The sequence below is a fragment of the Myodes glareolus genome, chromosome X, assembly GCF_982192425.1.
Source record: "Myodes glareolus chromosome X, mMyoGla1.1, whole genome shotgun sequence".
In the NCBI taxonomy this organism is placed as follows: domain Eukaryota; kingdom Metazoa; phylum Chordata; class Mammalia; order Rodentia; family Cricetidae; genus Myodes; species Myodes glareolus.
In genome coordinates, this window is record NC_142053.1 from 53,125,846 (window position 1) to 53,148,856 (window position 23,011).

The 23,011-nt window shown below is 37.8% G+C and overlaps 1 protein-coding gene across 3 annotated transcripts; it reads right to left on the bottom strand.

Moving 5' to 3' along the window:
* Positions 1 to 7,705: 7,705 nt before the first annotated feature.
* Positions 7,706 to 22,511, bottom strand: LOC146889212 (melanoma antigen preferentially expressed in tumors-like). Of its 3 annotated transcripts, none has more exons than XM_087902923.1 (6): positions 22,386 to 22,511; positions 22,149 to 22,286; positions 15,975 to 16,068; positions 12,008 to 12,307; positions 10,994 to 11,578; positions 7,706 to 10,332 (listed from the first exon to the last, which is right to left on the bottom strand). In XM_087902923.1, exons 4-6 carry the CDS (start codon positions 12,295 to 12,297, stop codon positions 9,717 to 9,719), a joined length of 1,491 nt encoding a protein of 496 aa, XP_087759049.1. In that variant the 5' UTR covers positions 12,298 to 12,307; positions 15,975 to 16,068; positions 22,149 to 22,286; positions 22,386 to 22,511; the 3' UTR covers positions 7,706 to 9,716. The 3 variants fall into 3 exon arrangements, with proteins under 3 accessions (XP_087759049.1, XP_087759048.1, XP_087759051.1); XM_087902922.1 differs by having other exon boundaries at positions 22,149 to 22,305; positions 22,386 to 22,494; XM_087902925.1 differs by lacking the exons at positions 22,149 to 22,286; positions 22,386 to 22,511 and adding an exon at positions 16,480 to 16,541.
* Positions 22,512 to 23,011: the final 500 nt, after the last annotated feature.

A 23,011-nucleotide genomic window follows, 5' to 3' on the forward strand; every position in this document is an offset into this window, starting at 1 on the left:
GAATGCACTTGGTGCACATAACACACTTGCTGGCAGTCACACATGGACACAAATGAAAACAAGTCTTTTAAAAATGTGTAGATATAGCATTAGCTTGGTGAGCCTTGTGTTAAGTGAGATACTAAAAAACCATTTCTTATTGGTTTCTAAGAAGAACACAGACATGTGCACATGTACAAAGTCATGTCTTTGGAAATGTTGAAGTCAGCGTTTTGGGCACAAAGATTCTTTCTCGGGTCCACAATAGGGGCTCTTTGTCATCATGCTTTTCAGGAAACTCACATAGAGGTGGTCCCCATGAGATAACCCAATTAGAGACCCTCAAATGGGAACACGGATTAGTCTAAGAACCTGTTTGTAGTATTCTGCAACAGATCACAGTGGAGATGCAAAACAGAGTTTGCCTAATGGCTGCTCACAGACTGGAAAGAATGCTGGTAGTTTCTTTTTCTGGATCATTCAAACCATTCCACAATCCCAAGCACAGGGCTCCTCAGATCTGTCAGTACCTAGACACCACCACATCAGGATCTCAGTCACCTACTGCCTACCTGAGCCATGTAGGGATTACTTTAAATTCAGAGTTTCCTTTTTGCCCACCAAAATTAAATTTAAGTTCACAACCAGTGCTATCATTGCAGGTGTTTCATGAGATCTAAGGGAAACAATGGAAGGATACACTCACAGCTTTACGGTTCAAGTGTTTCCTAACTCTTCCACATTGTTTTCAGACTCACTCAAGCTTCAGAAATGGAGCACTTTCCACAGCCTCTCCTCAGATGCCATCATCTCTTGGTAAGGAGATTCATCCTTGCCCCAGTTCCATTTCCTTTCTTTCCCCTGCTTTTCCTCCCTCCACCCTTCTGCTTCCCCATTCAGAACAGAGGTTTCTATGTCATCCGTTGACAGGCTTTCCATTGCAGATTTTGCACAATCCTCACAGCTTTAGGACTGCCTCAAACACGCATGATTGTCGGCACTGCTTCTTTCACTCACCAGTTTGTCCAACTTTTCCCAGGCCATTCAGCCCGACGTAGTTGTTGCTGCTTAACCTCACAGATGCTTTTGTTTCCTGTTTTAGGGCTAGCAGGTTCTCTACCTTCTTGGGTAGTTCATTTCCTTACAAATGTTGTTTGATACCATTGCCCTGAGAAAATCAAAATGTCATTTTCCCCATCTGAAAGACAGGTGTGTCTTCAGTCTCCCATCTTTCCCCAGATGGGCCACATTGGTGCAGAATTTTGATACCTCACCTAGCCTAGTGAGGCTCTGAATCTAACAGAGAGCAGGATGTAAATGAAAGATGCATTAGTCTGTTTGAAGATCCTCCTTAAGATCCTCTAAAATATTGATGAGGACCAATGCTGCTTCTTTTTTTTTTTTTTTTTTTTTTTTTTTGGAGGCAGGGCTTCTCTGTGTAGCTTCGGACGTCCTGAAACTCACTTTATATTTGAGGCTGGCCCCAAAATCAGAGATTTCCCTGCCTCTGCCTCCTAAGTGCTGAGATTAAAGGCATGTAACATCACTGCCCAGTATAAAACTTCCTTTTAGCTTCTAATTTATTTTTTAAGCAGAAGATCACTCTGATATAGATCCAGACAAACACTGTAAAAATAGGGAGTGATTACAACTCATATTTAATTAATAAAAATCTCCTCCAAATAGCAGAAAAGGTTTAGCTGTATATGAAAAGAATAGCATGCCTCATTCACATAAATTTTATTTCACAAGTGTGAGTTACACATGGAGATTGGTAATGTCTTCTTGGGTATACCAAATCACATGTTGCTCTCCATCTGTGTTAGTATGTTAGTCCTTCACATAACGATGCCAAGAGAGAAAATAGATAAACGGAAGATGGGAGAAAACATTTGTAGATCATATATCTAACAGTGTTAATCTCTAGAATGTGCAAACAATTGTATTTTTAATTGATTTTATTGAGCTATGCATTTTTCTCTGCTCCCTTTCCATCCTCTCTCCTCACTTTCAATCCTCTCCCATGGTCTCCATGCTCTCAATTTACTTTTTCTTCTTTCCATGTAGATTAGATTCATGTATGTCTCTCTTAGGGTCGCCATTGTTTTCTAGGTTCTCTGGGATTGTGATTTGTAGGATGGTTATCTTAGCTTTATGTTAACAAAACACTTATGACAAATAATTGTCTTTCTGGGTCTGGGTTACCTCACTCAATATGATATTTTCTAGATCCATCCATTAGCTTGAAAATTTCAAGATGCTGTTAGTTTTTCTGCTATGTAGTACTCTACTGTAAAAATAACCACATTATCCTTATCCATTCTTCAGTCGAGGGGCATTTAGGTTATTTCCAAGTTCTATCTATGACGAGCAATGTTGCTATGAGCATAGTTGAGCACATGTCCTTGTGGTAAGCCTGAGAATTCTTTGGGTATATACCCAAAAGTGGAACTTTTGGGTCTTGTGGAAGGTTGTTTCCTAATTTTCTAAGAAATTGCCATACTGATATCCAAAGGGGCTGTACCAGTTTGCACTCCCACCAACAATGCAGGAGTGTTCCCTTTACCCCAGAACCTCTCCAGTATAAGTTGTCATCAGTGTTTTTGATCTTGGTCATTCTTACAGGTATAAGTTGGAATCTCAGAGTTGTTTTGATTTGCATTTCTCTGATGGAAGCCATTACATTTAGTGGCTTGAAGGTGCAGAGGGGCTGCAGGGGTTCATGCAGTCTCTCTGATTGGAAAAGATGCAAAAAAGAGAGGTGGATGATCAGATGACACGCGACACCAACTGATCCTGCCGTCTCCCCATGACCGTAGTTGATCAGACCAGCAAGCTGGGTTTTCAAATGGATGAGAGACTCTGCTACACATTTCCTGAGACACACAAAAGGCCACCAAACACATGAACATATACACAGTGTCACTTATCATTAGAGTTGAAATATCAAATGGCCTCGTATCACAATTCTATGACCACAAAAAACAAAACTCAAGAAACTCCCAAATGCCAGTGAACGTAAAAAGTTTAGCTTATGCAAAACAGCACAGGGGTGGGCTGCCAGAGTCAAGAGTGAAAGAAATTGGGGAGCTTTTGCTTAAAGGAGAGAAGTACTTGGTTCTAAAGGAAATGAGTTCTGTAGGCCTAATGTATAATACAGGAATTGTGACCGTACTTAGCAGTAATGTATATTATACTGGAAATTTTTTAAGAGACTGAATGTGTATTCCTCTCTCAAAAAGGTTTGATATGATTTGATGAATGTGGTCATTAGTTCTGTTGAGGTCATCATTTCACTATATATCCATACATGAAATCAATTCTCTGTATCACTAAAATCTTTACGTGTCTGTCTATCATTTATAGATCAATAAAACTGACAAGTAGAATAGTGATGGAATATTCATTACCATCAGTGTACACATTGGGAGTGGCATGTGTAGTGATTCCCAACCAAGATCCAGAGGAACAGACAAAAGTAACTACAATGAAATGTATTGGTTCTTTCCATATACTCTCTGTGCACAGCACCAATGTGAGGCTAATTTCCTACCCTCTCCCATTTGACAGATTAAAACTTGAGAGATCGAGACAGTAAGAATTGTCCTCATGTCTACACAGTCAGCAATTCAAATGTCTTGAATTTGTATCCAGTACACTGTTCTGAACCATGGGAAAATGTTCGTAACTTGTTGAGCAATAGAGTGAGTTGAGAAAAGAATGCACACTAAAGTAACTATCAGAGTGTCAGTAAACTGGCACAAGCTTAGAGAAAAAAAAAGGTTGTGGACTTGGTTTGCTGTGAGTCTTTGGGAAGTTCAGAATCTTAACAGAGAATGGACATATCTATTCTTTGTGTTTTGTCTTCAAACGGATAGGAGAGTGACAGAGAGACAGAGACAGATAGAACGAAACAGAGAGACAACGACAGAGAGAGCGAGAGCATGTGTGAGAGCGATCCATGATATCTGGAAATGCAGGTGACAGAAGCAAAAGGGGCAGATAAAAGAGGAAACTTTTATAATTTAATAAACTTAAAAAAAAGAAAAAATCTCAAACAAAAAAAAAAGAGGAAGCAGAAATCAAAACAGTCAAAACACACCATTGACCCCAACAGCAATTGTAATGACATATAGAGACAAGGATAATGGGGTAGGCACAAATATGGGAAAAGACCCTCATCTTGGCTTTTGACTGGAGCAGTGATAATAAAGAATTTGGAGGGAGGCCTCACTGGCTCTCCTGGAGTGCAATACATAAACCATGGGAGTCTTGAACTCACAAAGATCTGCCTGATTCTCCCTCCTATGTGCTGGGATCAGATGTGTGAGCCACCAAGTACTGTCGAAGCTATTTTTAAAATATGTCTGCTGAACTGGCAGCTAGGCAACTCCAGAGGGTAAGGTCTCTACCTGCATGTCCCTCTCTGGGAACCAAAGGCAAGTAATTGTCAGGGGACTACTTTATTTTTAGATGCCTCTGTGTGTGTGTGTGTGTGTGTGTGTGTGTGTGTGTGTGTATCTTGTGTGGAGGCTAGAGGTTGACACTGGGATGTCTTCTTGGATCACTTTTTCACCTTATTTTTGGAGAGAGTGTCTCTTCCTGAATCTGCAGCTCTCCATTTTTGCTGGACCGCCTGGTAAACGAGTCCCAGGATCCATCTGTCTCTGTGTGTCAGTGCTGGTGATCCAGGCACACACTGCCACGAAAGGAATAGGGGGCAGGGAATTGGAGATATATTGGCTCCCAACACATTATATCCATGTACTAATACTAATTAAAATGTCAAAATATCAACAAAGGGATCAAAAAAGAAATGTGGAGGTATCAAAGACAAAACCCATAGCACATTCAAATCCAAGATCTGATGACGCACTGTTGGCAACTGTACAGTTAGTCAAAACCTCCTTTTATAATGTAGTGTGTAAGTTCTCATGAGCTGAGCTGAGAGCTGTGTTCATGGAGAGAAAAGCTGGAGAAAGCACTGCAGCTTCTGCACTTTAGGATGACCTACCCTACCAAGGTCAAACAGAGGGCCTTCCTTGTATGCTGAGCTCAGGGTGAAGGGAATCTTCTGTTCTTTTGCAAAACAGGGTCACTTCAGTTTTCCGATCGGCAAAGTTATATCATTTTTAGTTGATATTGTTTGCTGGATTCTCCTGTAGGAGCGCAGTTAAAAGGCGACATTATAGAAGCTTCGCCAAATAGAGGGGAAATTACAAGATTTCTGAAAGTCAACTAATGAAGCTTTATCCTAGGAAATTTTATATGCTAGTATACAAATAGGAATAAAGTAAAAAAATTCCCCATGAATATTCACCTTTTATATGATTATACAAAAATATTTTCAATTTTTTTCTTGGCAACCTAACTTTTAACATTTTATTTGTATATATATCTGTGTATGTCTGTGTACATTTGAACATGCAAGTTCAATTGCACACAACTCTGGGAACAGTGTGTCAGATTACCTAACTCTGGAGTTAAAAGCATTTGTGAACCAACCTACATTGGTGCTGGGAACCAAATCCAGATCCTCTTAACCACTGAGACATCTCCTTTGAGCAATTTAATTTTGGAAACTATTTGGAATTATACCGGAATTATTTGAAGCTAAGGGGCAGCTTTGCAATGGCGAAGGAGCCATTGCAGTGGTACACTGTTCTATGATTCTGAGCTTTGTGTGTGGAGACATAGAACTGGCTTAGAGGGCAGGCTCCTCCTGGAACAGATAAGGTGAAGTTGGGAAATGGTTGCTTGGCAAACCAAGTATATATGAAAGCATACTTGCTTTACCCATTTCGCAAACCTTCTGTCAGAATCTGTACCCTGGTTAAGAAAGTGGCCTTTGAGCTCAGTTCTTCACACTCTGCCAGATATAAACAAGTGCTTTGTTTCTGTATACTTTTTGCCTTGTTTCTGTGTACATCTTTTCTTTTTAATTACTGTTATTTATTGAGACATTGTTTCTTTCAAAGTGAGGTAAGAGTTTCTCATGATCATGCACGTGAGTAAAGGGGGGTTCAGAGTTGAGGTGATGCATTTTAGTCTGTATACAAAGTCATACGAACTAAAGCTTGTGATGCAGTTGTTCATACTCTGCATCCTGTGTCCTGATTTGCACGAGACCCTTACCCAGGGACCCCAACGCACTAGACGTTGACATTTGTGGGCCTCAAAGTTTGGGATGGGATTTTCCTTGGATGGAGAGATGTGATTGAGACTGGAAGGAGTAGTTGCGAGGTGATTAGCAACTGAGCTTTTGAGACCATAGAGTAGAAGCTTCCTTGCATGGGGGAGGTCATTCCTAAGGGCCTCTCTTCTAGGTCAGGTGTGTCAAGCTATCTGGTTGGCAAACAGCAGTGACTTCAGAGTTCAGATCACAGCCATGTGCAGGACCATGAGAGAAATTCATCTGGAACAAATGAAACATGGAGATACATCTGGAATTGGAGGTGGGGGAAACGTCCGACCTTAATGTGTAGCTGTGCCATCAAGTCTTACCTACATACAAAGGTACCAGAATTTCACTTTAAGTACAGCTGCATCTTTGAGACCCACCTGGCAGAAAGATAGAACAAACTTCTACAATTTGTCTCTGAACTGCAAACATGCATACGTGTTTTGTATATCAAATGTGACAAAATATTAAAATGCTTTGAATATATAAACACATATATTTAAATCATCCCACAAAATGTTGTTTCATCATGAAATTTTTATAACCTTATTTTTAAATTTATAGGAATCACAGTTAGAAAACTTTGAAATTTTAAAGAGACCTTGAATTGTTGATATACTGAAAAAAAATAATGGATTTGGTATTTTGAAGGTCATATTCTTTTATGTTGTGATAGTAACGAAAGATATTAGGAATAAACAAGGAAAGGTTATAGTTTAGAAGCTATGTATGTGTGTCAAGCCGGCAGAGGTCTACTGTAGTGGCTAGTTTGTCAACTTACAGAAACTAGAGTCTTGGAGAGAAAGTGGACCATAGATGCAGAACTGCCTCCACCGGATTGACCTGTAAGCAAGTCTGTGGGGCATTATTCTTGATTAATGAATGGTTGATGAAATAGAGCCCAGCCCACTGTGGGAAGTGCCCCCTGGGCAACTGGTCCTGGGTTGTAGAAGACATGTTGTTCAACAAACCACAGAAAGACACTAAGCAGCTTTCCTCCATCTTTCCTGCCTCTCCTGTCCAAATGCCTACTCTGACTTCCCCCGATGATGGGCTGAGGTTGGGACATGTAAGTCAAATCTACCTTTTCCTCCCTCAGTTGCTTTTCAAGTTCTTATCACAGCCATATAGAAGCGACATAGTACACTCACTTAGGTTATCTTTCAGATCTATAGAAAACAATGTATTCAGAGCACCTGTTTCCATGGAAGTTTCCAGGAATACTATTCACATCGTCAGCACAAGAATCAACTCCAGGATTTCTGTTCATTGTAGGGTCTAGTTTTCACCTCAGGGTGCAGTGTCTCTGACAGAAACATGGCACCCAAGGAAAGACAGAGCAAAGAGAAAAAATATGGGTCCAGTTTCAGCTGCCCCAGTATTCTGATACTGTTAACACATTAGTCAGATGTGAACTTCTGAGAGCACAAGATCTCAGTTTATTCAGAGAATATATAGGGACAGCCATATGGAAAACACAAAAAACAAAGTTCAAAGAAACAGGTAAACTTAATTTGAATATTTTATTTAATACAAACTGTCAAAAACTCTGCATTTTTAAACTTGTAAACAACAAAAGTAAATCACCCATTACACTGGTATTTTAGTTTTTTTTTGAAATTTTGTGCATTATATCACGAGGCAAGCATTAGGAAAAATATGTACAAATTTGAAATGTTATATCACAAAAGAATTACGACACATGAATTGCACCATATTTTAACATGCTTTTTCTTATTAATTTAGAAATATGTTACCACCAAAAGAAAATTGATAAAAACAAATATGAACTGCCTTGCCATTTTCTTATTATATTTTGGCTGTAAAATATAGTTTTAACCCAGGCAGTGTGGTGCACACCTTTAATCCCTAAACTTGGGAAGTGAAGGCAGGTGGATCTCTGTGAGTTTGAGGTCAGCCTGGCCTACAGAGTGAATTCCAGGACAGGATTCAATGATACACAGAGACACCCTGTCTCAAAAACCAAAAAATATATATAGTTTAATACATTTACCAGTATCACCTCTGAAAACAAAATTCAATTACTTAGTTCTGTGGTCAGACTGTAACCCATCATGACCTCACTTAAAAAAGAAAACAATATAAAAAATTAAGCCATTGTATTTACTAATTTATTTCAAAAGGACAACACTATGTGTAAATTATTACTTATAATCTATTCTTTTTGTTACTCAGTGACTGAAATGCAGTTGTTTTGGCATCTCAACAAATGCTAATTTTGTATTTTTACCATGCTTCCTGATGCAGTATGCATTTAAAGAAATTAACAATATTAGTAAGATATTTTTATGTATTTCTGTTCATGTGTGGGAGAAGGCGCATGCACTTGACTATGTGTGTGTGTGCATGTGTGTGTGCATGTGCTCATGTTCACACAGCATGCCAAAAGTCAACATCTGTTTCTTTTTTTCTACTACACATATTTTCTGAGGGCAGATCTCTCACTGAACATAGAATCCACTTAATTGCAAGAATGTCTGGCTATGTAGCCCAATGATCTCCCTTCCTCCACCTTTTCAACACTGGAGTTACAACTGTGCTCTTTAATGCTCAGCTTTTTACACAAACGCTAGGTTGGGAGCTGAGCACAGGAGTGCTTGTGTGGTAAACAACTAGGCGACTGAGGCATTTCCTTAGCCCTGTGTAATTATTAATTTCTGACTTTACACCATTTGTAAGTAAATCTGGGACATACAAACTGAATTTATAATTATGTTATATTTTGGAGTATAAAGTCAGTTAGACTCAGTATTCAAACATGGCTAGTATGTATCATATGAAATGTGGCACAGCTAATGCAAAAGAGAAGCAAAATGTATATAGGGAATGATTTATACAGCTAAGGAAATGTACAGGATCGATAGAACTGGGAGTAGAACAGGAGAACTAAAGTAGGGGGAATATTATGGCAAGGATCCTAAATCCCACATAAAAATTCATGAGACAAAGGCTAGGTACCCAACTGAAGAGTTCATGGGAAGTAGTGGAAACTATACAGTTGGCCTACATCAAGGAATTGTCCAATTATAGTTGTGTTCTTGAGGTTATATTAAAACATCAGAGCCTCTGCTTGCCTTTTTCCTTGTCCACTACTTAATCTTGACGGTTTCCCCAAAGCAACCAAAAGCAGCCTATGGTAACTTAGGGGATGGAAACATTGTCTCAAAAAAAAACCCCGTCATATCCTCAAATACAGACAGGAGAGGCTGTCATTGTTCTGATTTGTGTGCTGTACCAACTATTGAACCAAACAGTATGAGCAGATATATAGCAAACTAGGAGTTGATCATCCTGTATTACATGCACATCACAGTGATCAGTAAAATGAAATATATCAATAGTAGACAAGAGATACACAGGGATTCTCCAAGTCCTCCATTTTTTTCTAAATTATTCTGTATAGGAATTAGCTTACATATCTATTTTCTCTAAGTGCAATTTCCCTCAATGTAAGAATTGAGTCTATGGGTTCAGGAAATAACATTTAGTACTTAAGTATTACATATCAGATTGAAACTGTGTTAGACTGTGAAATTTACTCTGAGTAAGTGATCCATTTCATGTCACGCTTCCCTGCAATCTGTAGTATTGCGTTCAGTTGTAGTTGTACAACAGCAAGCCTCTGTCGGTCTGATCTGCCCTGAAAATGCCATCGTTCATAGCAATGCATAGGGATAATATAAATCACATATTTTAGCTTTATCAAGGGTGTTAACCTATGCATGATATTCACAAGCATAGGCATTGTGATGGGGTTAGAAGCAAAGACCAGGATACAGAGATGAGTACAACGCATTAGGGCAGGGATAAGAACAGAGATGGCAGAATCCTTTATAAGGCAATGATTTATCTCTAGATGCTTAAGAGTACCAGAGAGATTTAACAGAAGAGTTTGAAAGGGCTCAAAGTCATTCCAATACATTGTGTTGTTATTAATAAGACAATGATTTATCTCCAGATGCTTAAGAATACCAGAGAGATTTAACACAAGTGCTTGAAAGGGCTCGAAGTCATCCCAATGCATTGCGTCATTACTAAGATTCAACATCTTTAGGTGGGAAGTCTGAGGGCACTGGTCTAGAAATCTGAAGTCTCTGTACGATATATCACAGAATGACAGATACAAAAAATCCAGACTAGGTGGTAGAACTCTGTAGGGAGAAAAACAATAATAAAACTTCTGAAGAATGATGATTGAATGAGAAAAACTATACGTTTACATCCAGAATAAACCACTTTTAACATGCGGTATAATTTAATATAATTATAAAGTGGGTATAAATTAATACCCACTTTTTACAGTGGGTATAATCTGTACTTTCTTCACTTAATAGTTTTGTAACTCTAAGAAATATTTTTAGGCATTAACTTGCTGTGTAGTCCTGGCTGCCCTGGAACTCACTATAAAGATCATACTGTCATTGAACTCAGAGAATCTGCCTGTCTTTGCTTTCCGAGTACTGAGATTAAAATCATGTGCCACCACACATGGCTGATAGTTTGGTTTTCAACAATGAGATAAATGGCATGTATGATTATGTGCATCAGTGCTATAGAAAAAGTCTTCCACCATCTCAATTCCTCTTTCTTCTCATAGCTAGAAGGCTAGTGGGTTTTCACCTTTGTATTTCTGCACTAATCTTTACATTGCTGGCTGCTTAGTTTTTGTAATTCCTCCTCCAGTTTCAAATTCCCAAAAGTGACAAAAAAGAAAGCATAAAAGGTTTTGAGGAGTTTAGGAATACCCATGAATATTTTTATTTTGTCCCAAGAATTATCCAGGAAACCCAGAAACATGCCTGAATCTCTTACCTGAGCACGCTGTCCAGATGATTTTTGAGACAGAATGAAGACAAGTTGAGTTTCTTAAGGGTTTCCATACGTTGCAAATGACTAAGGATTTTTTTAAAGACTTTCCCACTCAGAGATCTAAAAATGACTTTAAGCAGTCTAATGCTCTTTAGGTGGCTCATCTGAGACAGGATGTTGGTGATATCACTCAGTGAACCCTTATCAACTGACAGCTGATTAACACAGCTGAGATCAAGAAATCTCAGGGGGCGTTTGCAGTGACCCAATTTAACAACTTGTAAATCTCGACAGCATATGTGCAAAGCCCCTAAACTCTCCACAATTTTCCTCACAAGCACAACCAAAAATTCCTTTTCCATTAAGGAGTCACCTAGGGAAGGATCCACTAGTAAATCGACAGGCCCCATGGGTAAGCAAATCATGGACCCTAATTCTATAAAACAAAGCTGTCCTTTCATCTTCGTGACAGAGTTGTCAGAATAAGTACAAGAGTCGAGACAGAAAGGTGATTTGATGCCAAATTCAGGGCATGTGAGCCTACAGTCAATGTCTTGCCTTAAATCTAGGATCCTCAGTTTAGGTTTCCTGTAGGGGTAAGAGGAGATAGAATATCTGAGAAATAGCAAATGATAATGAAACCCAGTAGGATCAATGATGACATATAGGAACAAATCCTTTTATCCATAGCTGGAACTCCTTGTACTAACTACCAACAAGTCTTTGCCATGAAAATTCAACCCCCTCTTCCCCCATCCTTTGTACATCTTAAATCCCCTCCAGTCTTAAAGCTTCTGTCTTTCTCTTAAGTAACACCTGTTATATAAACCCATCAATAGAATCCTCAATAACAGATTTCCTAAGGAATATTGAAGACATCAGTCTTTAATGTGTTACCAAGTTTTAGCAGAGTCTCACAAATCAACCTGCAGCATTCACTAGTTACTCCTTCTAAGAGAGTATCAGGCTGTAGCATTATATCCTGTGTCTCACCATGTCTCTGTTATACAGTCTTACCGAGAAGCAGAGTTCTTTGCAGGACATACTGGAAGATTCTCAATCATGGCTTTCAGGAGTTCATGTTGAGGATCCCGGACAGTTAATGTCCCAAGATGGAGACAGTAAAAGGGCCAAACTTTCACCATCTCACTCAATATATTCTTATGCCCACCTTTGAAGGCAGCAATGAACAATGGAACAAAAAAACATCTTGGAATATCCTCCAGAGCTTGGATTGCTGCAGACTCATGTCTCAGCAAACACTGTATAGCAAGATCGAACAGAGTTTTGGGGTTCTTTGCATCCATTTTTGTGAACCTGTATTAGGAGGAGAAACATTTGGAAGTTCTGGGAAAACACACAGTGTCGTTTTTGCAACCCGTGCTAGGAAAGTAGAAATTATTTAAACAATAAATCAATCAGATAGTCACCACCAGGTACTTCTACTATAGACACAGATTAGAAATAGACTTGTGAGTTTATAACCGTATGTGTTTATGTGTGTGTTACTACTCTCTCCCCCATGTATATATGCTCTGTGTCCTTATAAAATAGCATCAAAACGGGTAGTAAGTTAGCAGAAAACAATTTTGGTCACTTATCTACTTGAATTCCAGTATTTTCCCTCAGTTGTATATTAGCTATGATGAAGAGAAAGATAAATCTACGAAGTGGTACAATAGTAAATATTAAAACATCAAATTAATCGTGATTAAAGAGAAAAAGAAGGACATTCTAGCTCTTGATTTGTTTCACTCCCAACACTATATTTGTGGCAGATGAAGACACCAAAACTCTACAAGATACACAAGAAAGAAGATGGCAAAGAACTTAAAGTTGACCTTAAGAAAATTCAGAAAAATTAGTTATAAATTAATCCTAAAGATGAAAAAGAAAACATAAAATCAAAATAATGCACTACAGTTTGGGGCAAAGACTTCAAAAGTGTTCAACTCAAAGCTGTATGTTATCTAACTTGTGGAAAGTAAAGATTAAATAGTCAATCTGATCATGGAATAATGACTTCTAGAGTGTAGGAGAGATTGCAGGGGTTGGGGTGACAAAACACAGCTAGATATAATTCATGTAACCTAGAGGTTGGTATGGACATATCACAATGAGTCTCATTAATGAGTATGTGTTACAAAAATGAGTATCAAATGCATATCAAATAGACAATATGGAGGGTTTAAAACTGCAGTCTTTGAAACATACAGGCTCTGAGAAAGAATAAATTGATGTGGATAGGAGCAACTTTGAAGAAAATTTGTTAATGATGGAAGAAAACAAAATGAGGGGAATTAAGAATCCTGTAACACATAAAAGAGTCAGAAAGCTTCTAAATTTGTCTTCTACTGCCGGAACAACAAATCCTCTAAAATGCCTACATAGCACTGATAAAAGGAAAACAACATGATAAAGTGAATAGAATATAAAACAATGTAGCATCATATGAATACACAAAATAAGAAAAAATTTGAAGCAAAAACATTAAAACCATCAGAAACAAAATAACTGTTGCTTATCACCTACCTAGTATGGTACATTGCTACAGCATCTTGTATACTTTATGGCATTGTCTTTTGATAAAATAACTTGATGACTAAGATTTAAAAGGTGGTACATTTTCTTAAGGCTTCTGGGATTTCAATCTCAGGCACATGTCTAAGGGTCTTAAAAAGCTGGTCTTCTGTTGTAGCTCAAAGTGCAAGAGAGGGTAAGTACTTCCTTTTAGTGAATAACTTTCTTTCGTGTGAAGTCATTCTAGAAAGGAAGGGACTGGGAGATTTAATGTAACAAAGTAGCTAATTTCACACACTGTTACAAATGTTAGTGAAATGTATTCAAGAATTTACTGTTTGCGCTCTATTACAAGGTCACCTTGTGCCTAGGAATATATCTGAATATTCCAGGACTTTGGTTGAAAATTCAGTTGCGGATGTGCCTGATATGATTGAATAAGGACTCCAGAGTTCATTATAAGGGCTTTGGAGAAATACTATTTAAATTTGTCTTTTCCCTGACAAACTCAACACTAAAAACATTTAAAAAGTTCTCCCTAAATTGATGCTTAAATGAAATTAAATTTCAAAAAATATCTACATTTTACTGGGTTAGACAGCCTGATGGTAAAGTTCATATGTGAAAGAATACACAGGAATAGCTAAGAAGAGAGAAGGAAGCCACTTGAGAAGGGACTCCTGATACCAAGAAAACGAAAACTTTCTAGAGAATTTCTGTAATTACAATTTCTTGTCACTGCTATAAGAAGAGACAAATAGCTGAATGAAATAGGTGAGAACAGATGGCCCTGATGGTCCAACATTTCAGAGCACCTCTGTTGAACTTTCTTCTGATTTCTGCATCCAGAACAGCTTCAATGAGTTCTGCATTCAGAACAGCTGAGATGATCAAGTCTCACATAATATTCCAGTCAGGACTTGACCATAATCAAAAATTTTCTTATGTCCCCATGAGATTATTAGCGCCACCAATCATCAGGAAGTAACCAAGAAAACTATGCCCACATTCTCCTCAAAAAAGGGTTATGGATGCTTGTCTTTGTTTAGAGTGTTGATTACAAGTTGTTGTATATAATTGTCAGGAAAATGCTAAACAAAGGAGATTAGACTCAAGAGTTCTTGTTTTGAAAAGAAAAAAGGGGAAATGCTGTAAGACAATGAACTTGTACACTGTAAAGCTTTGTTATTCATATTAGTTTACTGAAACACTTATTGGTTAGTATCCAGGCAGAAAGCATAGGAGAGGGGAACAGACTAGGAGAATTCTGGGAAGAGGAAAGGCAGAGATGCTGCCACTAGCCAGACTTGGAGGAAGCAAGGTGAAAATGCCTCACTGATTATCAAGCCATGTACAAATAAAACCAAACACCAAAAAACAACTACTAGCATTCCTGCATCTTGTGAAGATTTCATGTCTGGTAACCATGTATAGTATATTAAACTATTGCTGAAACACTATGGTAAACATACCTCCTACCCCAAAATAAGCAAAAGGTAGAATGGAGGCCATTAGAACAGGTATTTTTGTCACCAATGTATAATTCCCATACAATCATAAGAAAACATGAAATTCTTGGGTAAAATAACCATAGAAGCTATGTACATACTACATGGTAAACAGAAGGAGTTAGAGAACTAGGTATAGAGGCATATGCCTGCAATCCCAGGACTCAATAGGCAGAAGCAGATGGACTAGTAGTTCCAGGTATTCTCAACTACATAATGAGTTCAAAATGCACCTTGGACTACACGACACCCTTTCTGAAAAATCCAAAGTCATACAGACAAGCAAAAGAGAAGGCAGGGTAAGAAAACGCAGGCTACTGAAAAGGATAAAGAATAAGACATCAGGAATCACAAAAGAAAGGCTAGGACAGCTTAAAAGTACTGAGAAACAGAAAGGCTATTCATCCAAGAGTAGCCACGTCTCAAAAGTTCCAGCACCAGTTCTGAGTGAAGGTATGAAGAATAAGGAAAAGTCACCTCCAAATATAATGTGTCTCCGACAAAATGACGGAGACCCTTGCCTCAAAGGTCATCCCAAGCTTCTCACTAGCATTAATTCAATCTGGGAAATTTGGGGACTATGATTCTGCTATTGGCACTAGTCAATGGGAAAGAAAATTATTTCTTCCTTGTTATTGTCTGAGGGATATCCAGCCAGGTGCAATCTTGAGAGCAGCCAACAATTTAAGACAAAGCTACTCTGGTAAATAAGAACTAGAGAGAGACTGCCACACCAGCTTCATGGGGAGACACCTGTAGAAGGCAGTGATGGGTTGGGTGAATGACAGGCAAGGAAGAGCTGAAAAAGAGAGGCCGCAGATCCTCGGGTATTGAAGGCCCTACCACTCTGAGGTCACACTACTTGCATGTTAATGAGCAATCTCTGCCACCTTGTGAGGACACTGATGATCCCAGGCATGAGGTTGGGGAGCAGTCCTACATCTGAAGCCACTTACCTTTGGTTCAGAGCTGGTGAAACTGAGAATCCTGAGTTTCAGGTCCACGAAGGCCTTAGGTTGCAGCAGCCTCTTCCCTCTCACAGATGGTCTACTGTTGGGTGAGAAGTGAATGCGCTAAGACAAAAATCCCAACACAGAACTCAGTGCTCTATTTCCTTCTCCTGTCCTCTTCATTCACTTATTATTATTTCTACTTTTAAAATAGAACATTTTATTAATTATTTGGAAATTTCACAATGCATAAAATGTATTCTATTAATATTTGACTCCAGTACTGCCCATATATCCTCCTAGATCAATTCCTACCTCTAAATGCCTCCCAACTTATATCTGCTCTTTTTCACAAACCTTGGGTATGATTAGTTCTACTTTTGCCCAAACCGAGTTTTAACTTAATTATCTACTATACATTACTTCTATGAGAATCTGCTGCATAGTTATTGGGGCACAGCAGTTGACTTTAATATTTTCTGTGTACTTCTATATATAGTTTAGCTCTTACAGTGGTTTCTTTTCTTCTTTCTTTTGGAATTTGATACTGATCCCTCCTCAGATGGCTATACACTATGAAAAGATAAACGTGAAGGTGTCACATACCCATCCAACATGGTACAGAAGTTACAACACAAAATTATAAGAAATATGAAAAAGCACAGCAAATGAAAATATCTCCTCAATGTCATATCAAAAAAAACCTGCAGAAGTGCTTAAAATGTTGAACAAATAGTCTAAAAGTATACTTGAGAAAAAAGTATGGCTTACAACTGAACAAACCAGGGTGGAGGGAAATCAGTAAACAAAATTACTTTGTGGTTTTTGCTTCCAGATTCCTATCTTGAATTCCTACCCTGACTTCCCTGGATCATGGATTTATAAGAGGAAAAGTGAAATAAAACTTTTCTTCCTGAAGTTGCTTTCAGTTATGGGGTTTATCACAGAAACAAAAAAAAAGCAAACTAGAGCAAGAATCTATAGACTATTACATTTAATAGCTATAGGGTACATATCTTCTCAGCAGTTCATGGAATATTCTGTGATATAGATACCAATGTAAGTCACTGGGCAAGTAAAAAATATTTAAAAGTAGAGTCAGTATTTTCCATCTTAGCAGATGCTAAAGCAATAAACTTATAAATCACTATTAAGGGAAATGACAGATATGAAACAATCCAAATGAAATTAAACATTATACCTCAATGAGCTATAGGTAAGTGAAGCAATCAGGAAGGATGTTTAAAAAATCCTGAAATCTAGTTTGGGAAATCTAAGAAACACCCCAAGGAATAGACATTATTGTCATTGCCCTCAGCTGCCTACGAGGACTTGAAGGTATGACATTACTGTGAATGACATCACACATTTCAGACACAGGACTTAGAGGAACTGATCTGCAAACAGTCCTCACGTCTCATCCATAAGTACTAGTTCTTACAATTTTCAATGTACTATGCAAGCTGCTAACAGGAAAAAGCAACCAATAATCATATGCAGCTTTGAGCCCTGGTGTGGAGAATTGTCTTTACTCTGTCAATCATGTTTAAAAAAATGCTGATTGGTTGATAGCCAGGCAGGAAGTATAGGCAGAAAACCAGACAGGAAATAGAGGTGAGACAATGAGAACAGGAGTGTTCTAGGGAGGATGAAGCCCATTCCTCCCATTCCTGCCCAGATCACAGAAGAATCAGGATGTGATCTGCCCCACTGAAAAAGGTACTGAGCCATGTGGCTAACATGGATAAGAATAATGGGTTAATATAAGTTACTAGAGCTAAAAAGAAGCCTGAGTTAGTGGGCCAATCAGATTATATCTCAAGTAAAATCTCTGTATGATTTTCTTTGGGGCTTACCGGCTGTGGGAACTAGACAGGACAGAAACCCCAAAAAGCAGGCCCTCATGTTACAGAGCCCATTGTCTTAGTTACTTTTCTATTGCTGTGAGGAGACACCGTGACCAAGGAAAAATACAAAAAAGTAACATTTAATTAGGGGTTTGCTTACAGTTTCAGAGGCTTAGACCATGAAAATCAAGGTGAGGAGTAAGGTGACAGGCAGGCAAGTATGGTGTTGGAGTGGTAGCTGAGAGCTTACTTCCTGATCTGCATGCAGGAGGAAGAGAGAAAGTGAGACTAGGCCTGGAACTAGCTTTTAAAATGTCAAAACCCTCTCCCCAGGAACAGGCTTTCTTGAACAAGGCCACAATTCCTAATTGTCCCTAAATAATTCACCAATTAGGAATCAAACATTCAAATACTTGAGCCTATAGGAACCATTCTCATTCAAACTACTCCATCCTGCTCCCTGGTCCGCATAAGTCTGTAGTCATATCTTAATGCAAAATGCACTCAGTCCAACTTCAAATGTCCCCACAGTCTTTAAGTCTTGAGATTATTTACAATTCCAGAGCTTAAAGTTTCTTGTGAGACCCAGGGTAATCTCTTAACTGAAACCCCTGTAAAATCAAAATACAAAAAAAAAACCAAACAGATAAATTTCTAGATACAAAGGTATAAATAACTTTAGAGATCCATAAAAACCAATAAGATTAAAGTATCTCCCAGCAAAGAAAATCCTAGAAACACATGGATGAAGGAAATTTTTTATCAGACCTGAAAAAATGCTCCCGAGACTACCTAATTAAAAAATACAGGAAATGTTAAACTTCTCCTACATGGACAACATATCTTGATATCTAGCCTAGTTCAGACTAAAAGTTTTTAAAAAATGTTTGGGTGGTAAACAGTATTAATGTACTACTTTTTTCTAATAAAGTCTTTATAAACTGGATTTAATAATATATTTTAACACCATGATCAATTTGGCTTATATGAGGTATGCAAGTAGGTTTCACTTATGGTTTGTAGTCACAGGTCACACGACGATCTTACAAGTGGAAAATAGGCCTTTATCAAAAAAGCACTAAAAAAATCTAAGACTAGAAGAAACATATCTCACAACAGAATGTCTCTACACATTAAACCTATAGTCAAAATCATATAAAATTTGGAAAACTGGAAAGCATTTTTTCTCAAGTCAGCAACGAGAAAATATCATCCACCTTCTCCAATCTTATTCAATGTGCTGAATGAAGTTTTAGTTTACTGTAGTAAAGCAAGAGAAAATGGCAAATGATATACACAAACAGTAAAGGGAAATGTCTAATTATTCCAAAGACTCTTTGCTATAATCCTATAATTAACAAATTAATTATAATTAACAGATTAACAGAATGTTTTCTAAATTAACAGAAAACATTAGGATGTGGTAAAAGGAGTTAAAAAACAACAACAAAAATTCAGTATTACAAAATAAGTGCAAACACTGATGCTTTTCCACATTCCAATAACCATGACATTGTCAAATAAATCAAGAAAACAATTTCATGCACAATTGCTTCAAACTTTAAATACCAAGGAACAGACTTAACGAGGAAGTGAAAGCCTGAAACAGCTAATTTAATATCAGTGAAGAAAGAAACGAAGAAGACATTAGAAGATGGAAAGACTTCTTACATACAGGAACAAGCAAGTAAATGTTAGCTGCTTTCAAATTATATCACAGAGCAATAGAAACATAAACAGCATATTAATCTCAACATAACGAGATGTGTAAGTTAGTGGAATGAAATAGAAAACCCTGAAATATGATCATATATCTAGAATCACCTGATTATTGAAGAAAAAGTGCCCAAAACATCCACTGAAGAAAAGGAAACTACTTTTACAATATTTTTCTTTAGATAGTTTTTGCTAGTTTAGCAAAACTAACCATCTAAATGTAGAGAGAGTAACCTGTATCCCTGTCTCTCTTTACAAAAGTCAATTAAAAATCGATTAATGTTCTTAATGTAAGATGTGACATCCTGAAACTTCTATGAGAAAAACACTTTATAGGCACTGTATAAGCACAGTAAAGCCTCTTTAAAATACATTCTGAAAACAGCTCAGGAAACACTAGCAAAAACTGACAAATTAAATTTCAAGAAATTAAAAAACTTCTGGCCGGGTGGTGGTAGCACACGCCCTTAATTCCAGCACTTGGAGGCAGAGGCAGGCAGATCTCTGTGAGTTCAAGGCCAGCCTGGTCTACAAGAGCTAATTCCAGGACAGGCATCAAAAGCTACAGAGAAACATTGTCTAGAAAAATGAAAAAAAAAGAAGAAAAGGAAGAAAATATGAAAAAGAAATAGGGGGATATAGAAATGATAGGATAAAAGGGTAGATTACTAAACTTACTTTAATCTAAAAAACAGCTGTTAATCTGAAATATTTTACATTGATAAGGATTTTGATTTTTTTGATACATTTTTTTCCTCTTTTCTTTTTTGTATTGCTTTTATTGAAATATACGGGTTTTTTTTATATCTGTTCCCCTTCTTTCCTCCCCTCTTCTCTTCTACCCACTCCTGTGACTCCCACACTCCCAATGTATTCAGGAGATCTTATCTTTTTCTCCTTCCTATGTAGTTCCATGTATTTCTTTCTTAGGGTCCTCTTTGTTGCTTAGGTTCTCTAGGGTCATGGTCTGTAGACTGGGTTTTCTTTGTTTTATGTTTAAAAGTCACTTATGAGTAAGTACATATTATATTTATCTTTCTTTGTCTGGGTTACCTCACTCAATATGATTTTTTCTATATCCACCCATTTGTCTGCAAAATTCAAGATGTTATTATTTTTTAACATTGGGTAGTACTCCATTGTGAAAACATACCACAATTTCTTTCTTTTTTGTTTTTGTTTTCAAGACAGGGCTTCTCTGGGTAGCTTTGGTGCCTGTCCTAGAACTCACTTTGTAGACCAGGCTGGCTTTGAACTCACAGAGATCTGCCTGATTCTGCCTCTCCAGTTCTGGGATTTAATCATGCATCACCATGCTCAGCTATACCACATTTTCCTTATCCATTCTTTGGTTAAGAGGCATTTAGGCAGTTTCTTGGTTCTGACTATTACGAATAATGCTGCCAGGAACATACCTGAGCACATGTCCTTATGGCATGATTGAGCATCCTTTGGGTATATACCCAATTGATACAAATTTAATTTTGTTAGACTGTTTGTACATTTCTACTCTTATTTGGAGTATTGTGTTTATGAAGCTCATTTAAAAATGAATGTATAATTAAGAAATACAGGTTAATACTAATCTATAATAGTCAAACTTATAGTCATGTTAGGTATATTATCAGGGTCATAAACAGCTACATTGAGATAGACAGATGGTCTTCATATACTTCAAAGACCTACAGAATATGGCATTTGTTTACTAACCTAAAACTTTTAATGACAGTGAGACATGTCTGTTCCTGGCAGCACCAATCTATTTCAGAAAAGGTGATGTACATCAAAGAACCTCTGTATGGAGTTTGCTTTCCTTATGGGAAAAACTAGCTTTATAAAATGTCTCTTAGCAGAGTTATCTGGGAGAATACATTTTAGACTTGTAAAATTATTTTTAAATGTTTTACAGATAACAGTCAGGCATGGAGGCAAACACTTATAATTATCACATTCAGAATGCAGTGACATATAAATATAAAGTTTCCAACCAGACACAGCAGGGAACTGAAAAAAGTTCTAAATGACTTGGAAATGAAATCACACTCATCACCAACAGGTATTTCTAGTTCAGATGCAAAAGTATTTTAAAATACATATTAAATAAACTGGAAGGGAAATCAGCATCTACCATTTTAAAAGCCTGGCATATGAAAACTAGTAAGACAAATATGCAAAGAAAAAATGGTGTGTTCATTTCTTTGTTTTTTTTGTTATTGTTTGCTTGTTTTGTTTTACTTTTTAGGACAAGGCCTTACCAGGTACTCAGGGTGATGCAAAGAGAAAGAAAGGTAAAGTTTTCCTGGTTTTGTTGGCTGTTTTTTTTTTTTTAATACAAGGATACACCAAGTACCCAGGCTGATGCAAATGATGTTTTTGTTATTGTTGTTTGTTTTTATTTGTTGTTTGTTTTTGTTTTTTCTCTGAGAGAAGACCTCACCATGTATCCAGGCTGAGGCATAACTTGGAGTCTCCTTACTTCAGCCTCCAATATGGCACCACACCCAGCTCAGAAATATAGACTATAACTAATAGGTGAAAAGATTTGAAGCATTTTAAATTGAGAATACACAGTCATTGTTTACATAATTGATGTGATTTACACCTCAGGAACTCATACCTCAAGTGAACATGGACGGGACAGGGTTGGAATGCTACCTCGAGAAAACAGGCCGGGACGTATCGTATGCCTTGGGCGAACAGGGCGAAGAAACACTGCCTCGCGCGAACAGGGTTGCTTCTTGTGAACAGGGCTGTCCTGTGCGAACAGGGCCAAACTGTTAAGAAATCCGATGAAAACAGTGATTAATCCCCAAATAGGTTCAGTTTATGAAAAGAAACTTCTGTTGTCACTTACCTGAGTAGGCGAGTGGGGAGAATTTTCCAACTTTTTCAGCACCTCAGGCGCGGTAACTGAGACGAGAGCCAGAGAACTTCAAAATCCCGCTTGAGGACCCCAACCGGTCCTTTTCAAAGTTAGTGCACCCACCCGAGGACTCCAATTGGCTAGCTGGGGTCAGCTGACTTCTCTCCAAATCCTTCCGCCTGCTGCGGTTCACGAGGCCCCAGCGGCACGTCAAATTTAGGTGTCTATGCAATTGCCTATATCTTTTTGGTTTAAAATTTTTCTGTGGACTATATGAGTGTGACTTAAACACTGAATGACCAGAGAATTCTATGAAGCCGGGTCTCAAGCTCAGAGACAAAAAGTCAAATAGAATGAACAAAAGAACAGAATATTTTCACTTAAAAAATCAGGCATTTGCTGGGCAGATGGTTCAGTGGTTAAAAGCATTGGCTGTTCTGATGGGCCTAAGGCCCCGGTCGGAAGGATACACAAAATGCTTCACAGCTTTTAACACCTTTAGTTTCCCTGAATTCACTGCATTCTTTAGGTCTCCATCAAGAACAGATGCACTCTTCTGGCTTTTGTGGGCACTGCATGCACAGGGTACACAAATATGCATACATGCACAACATTAT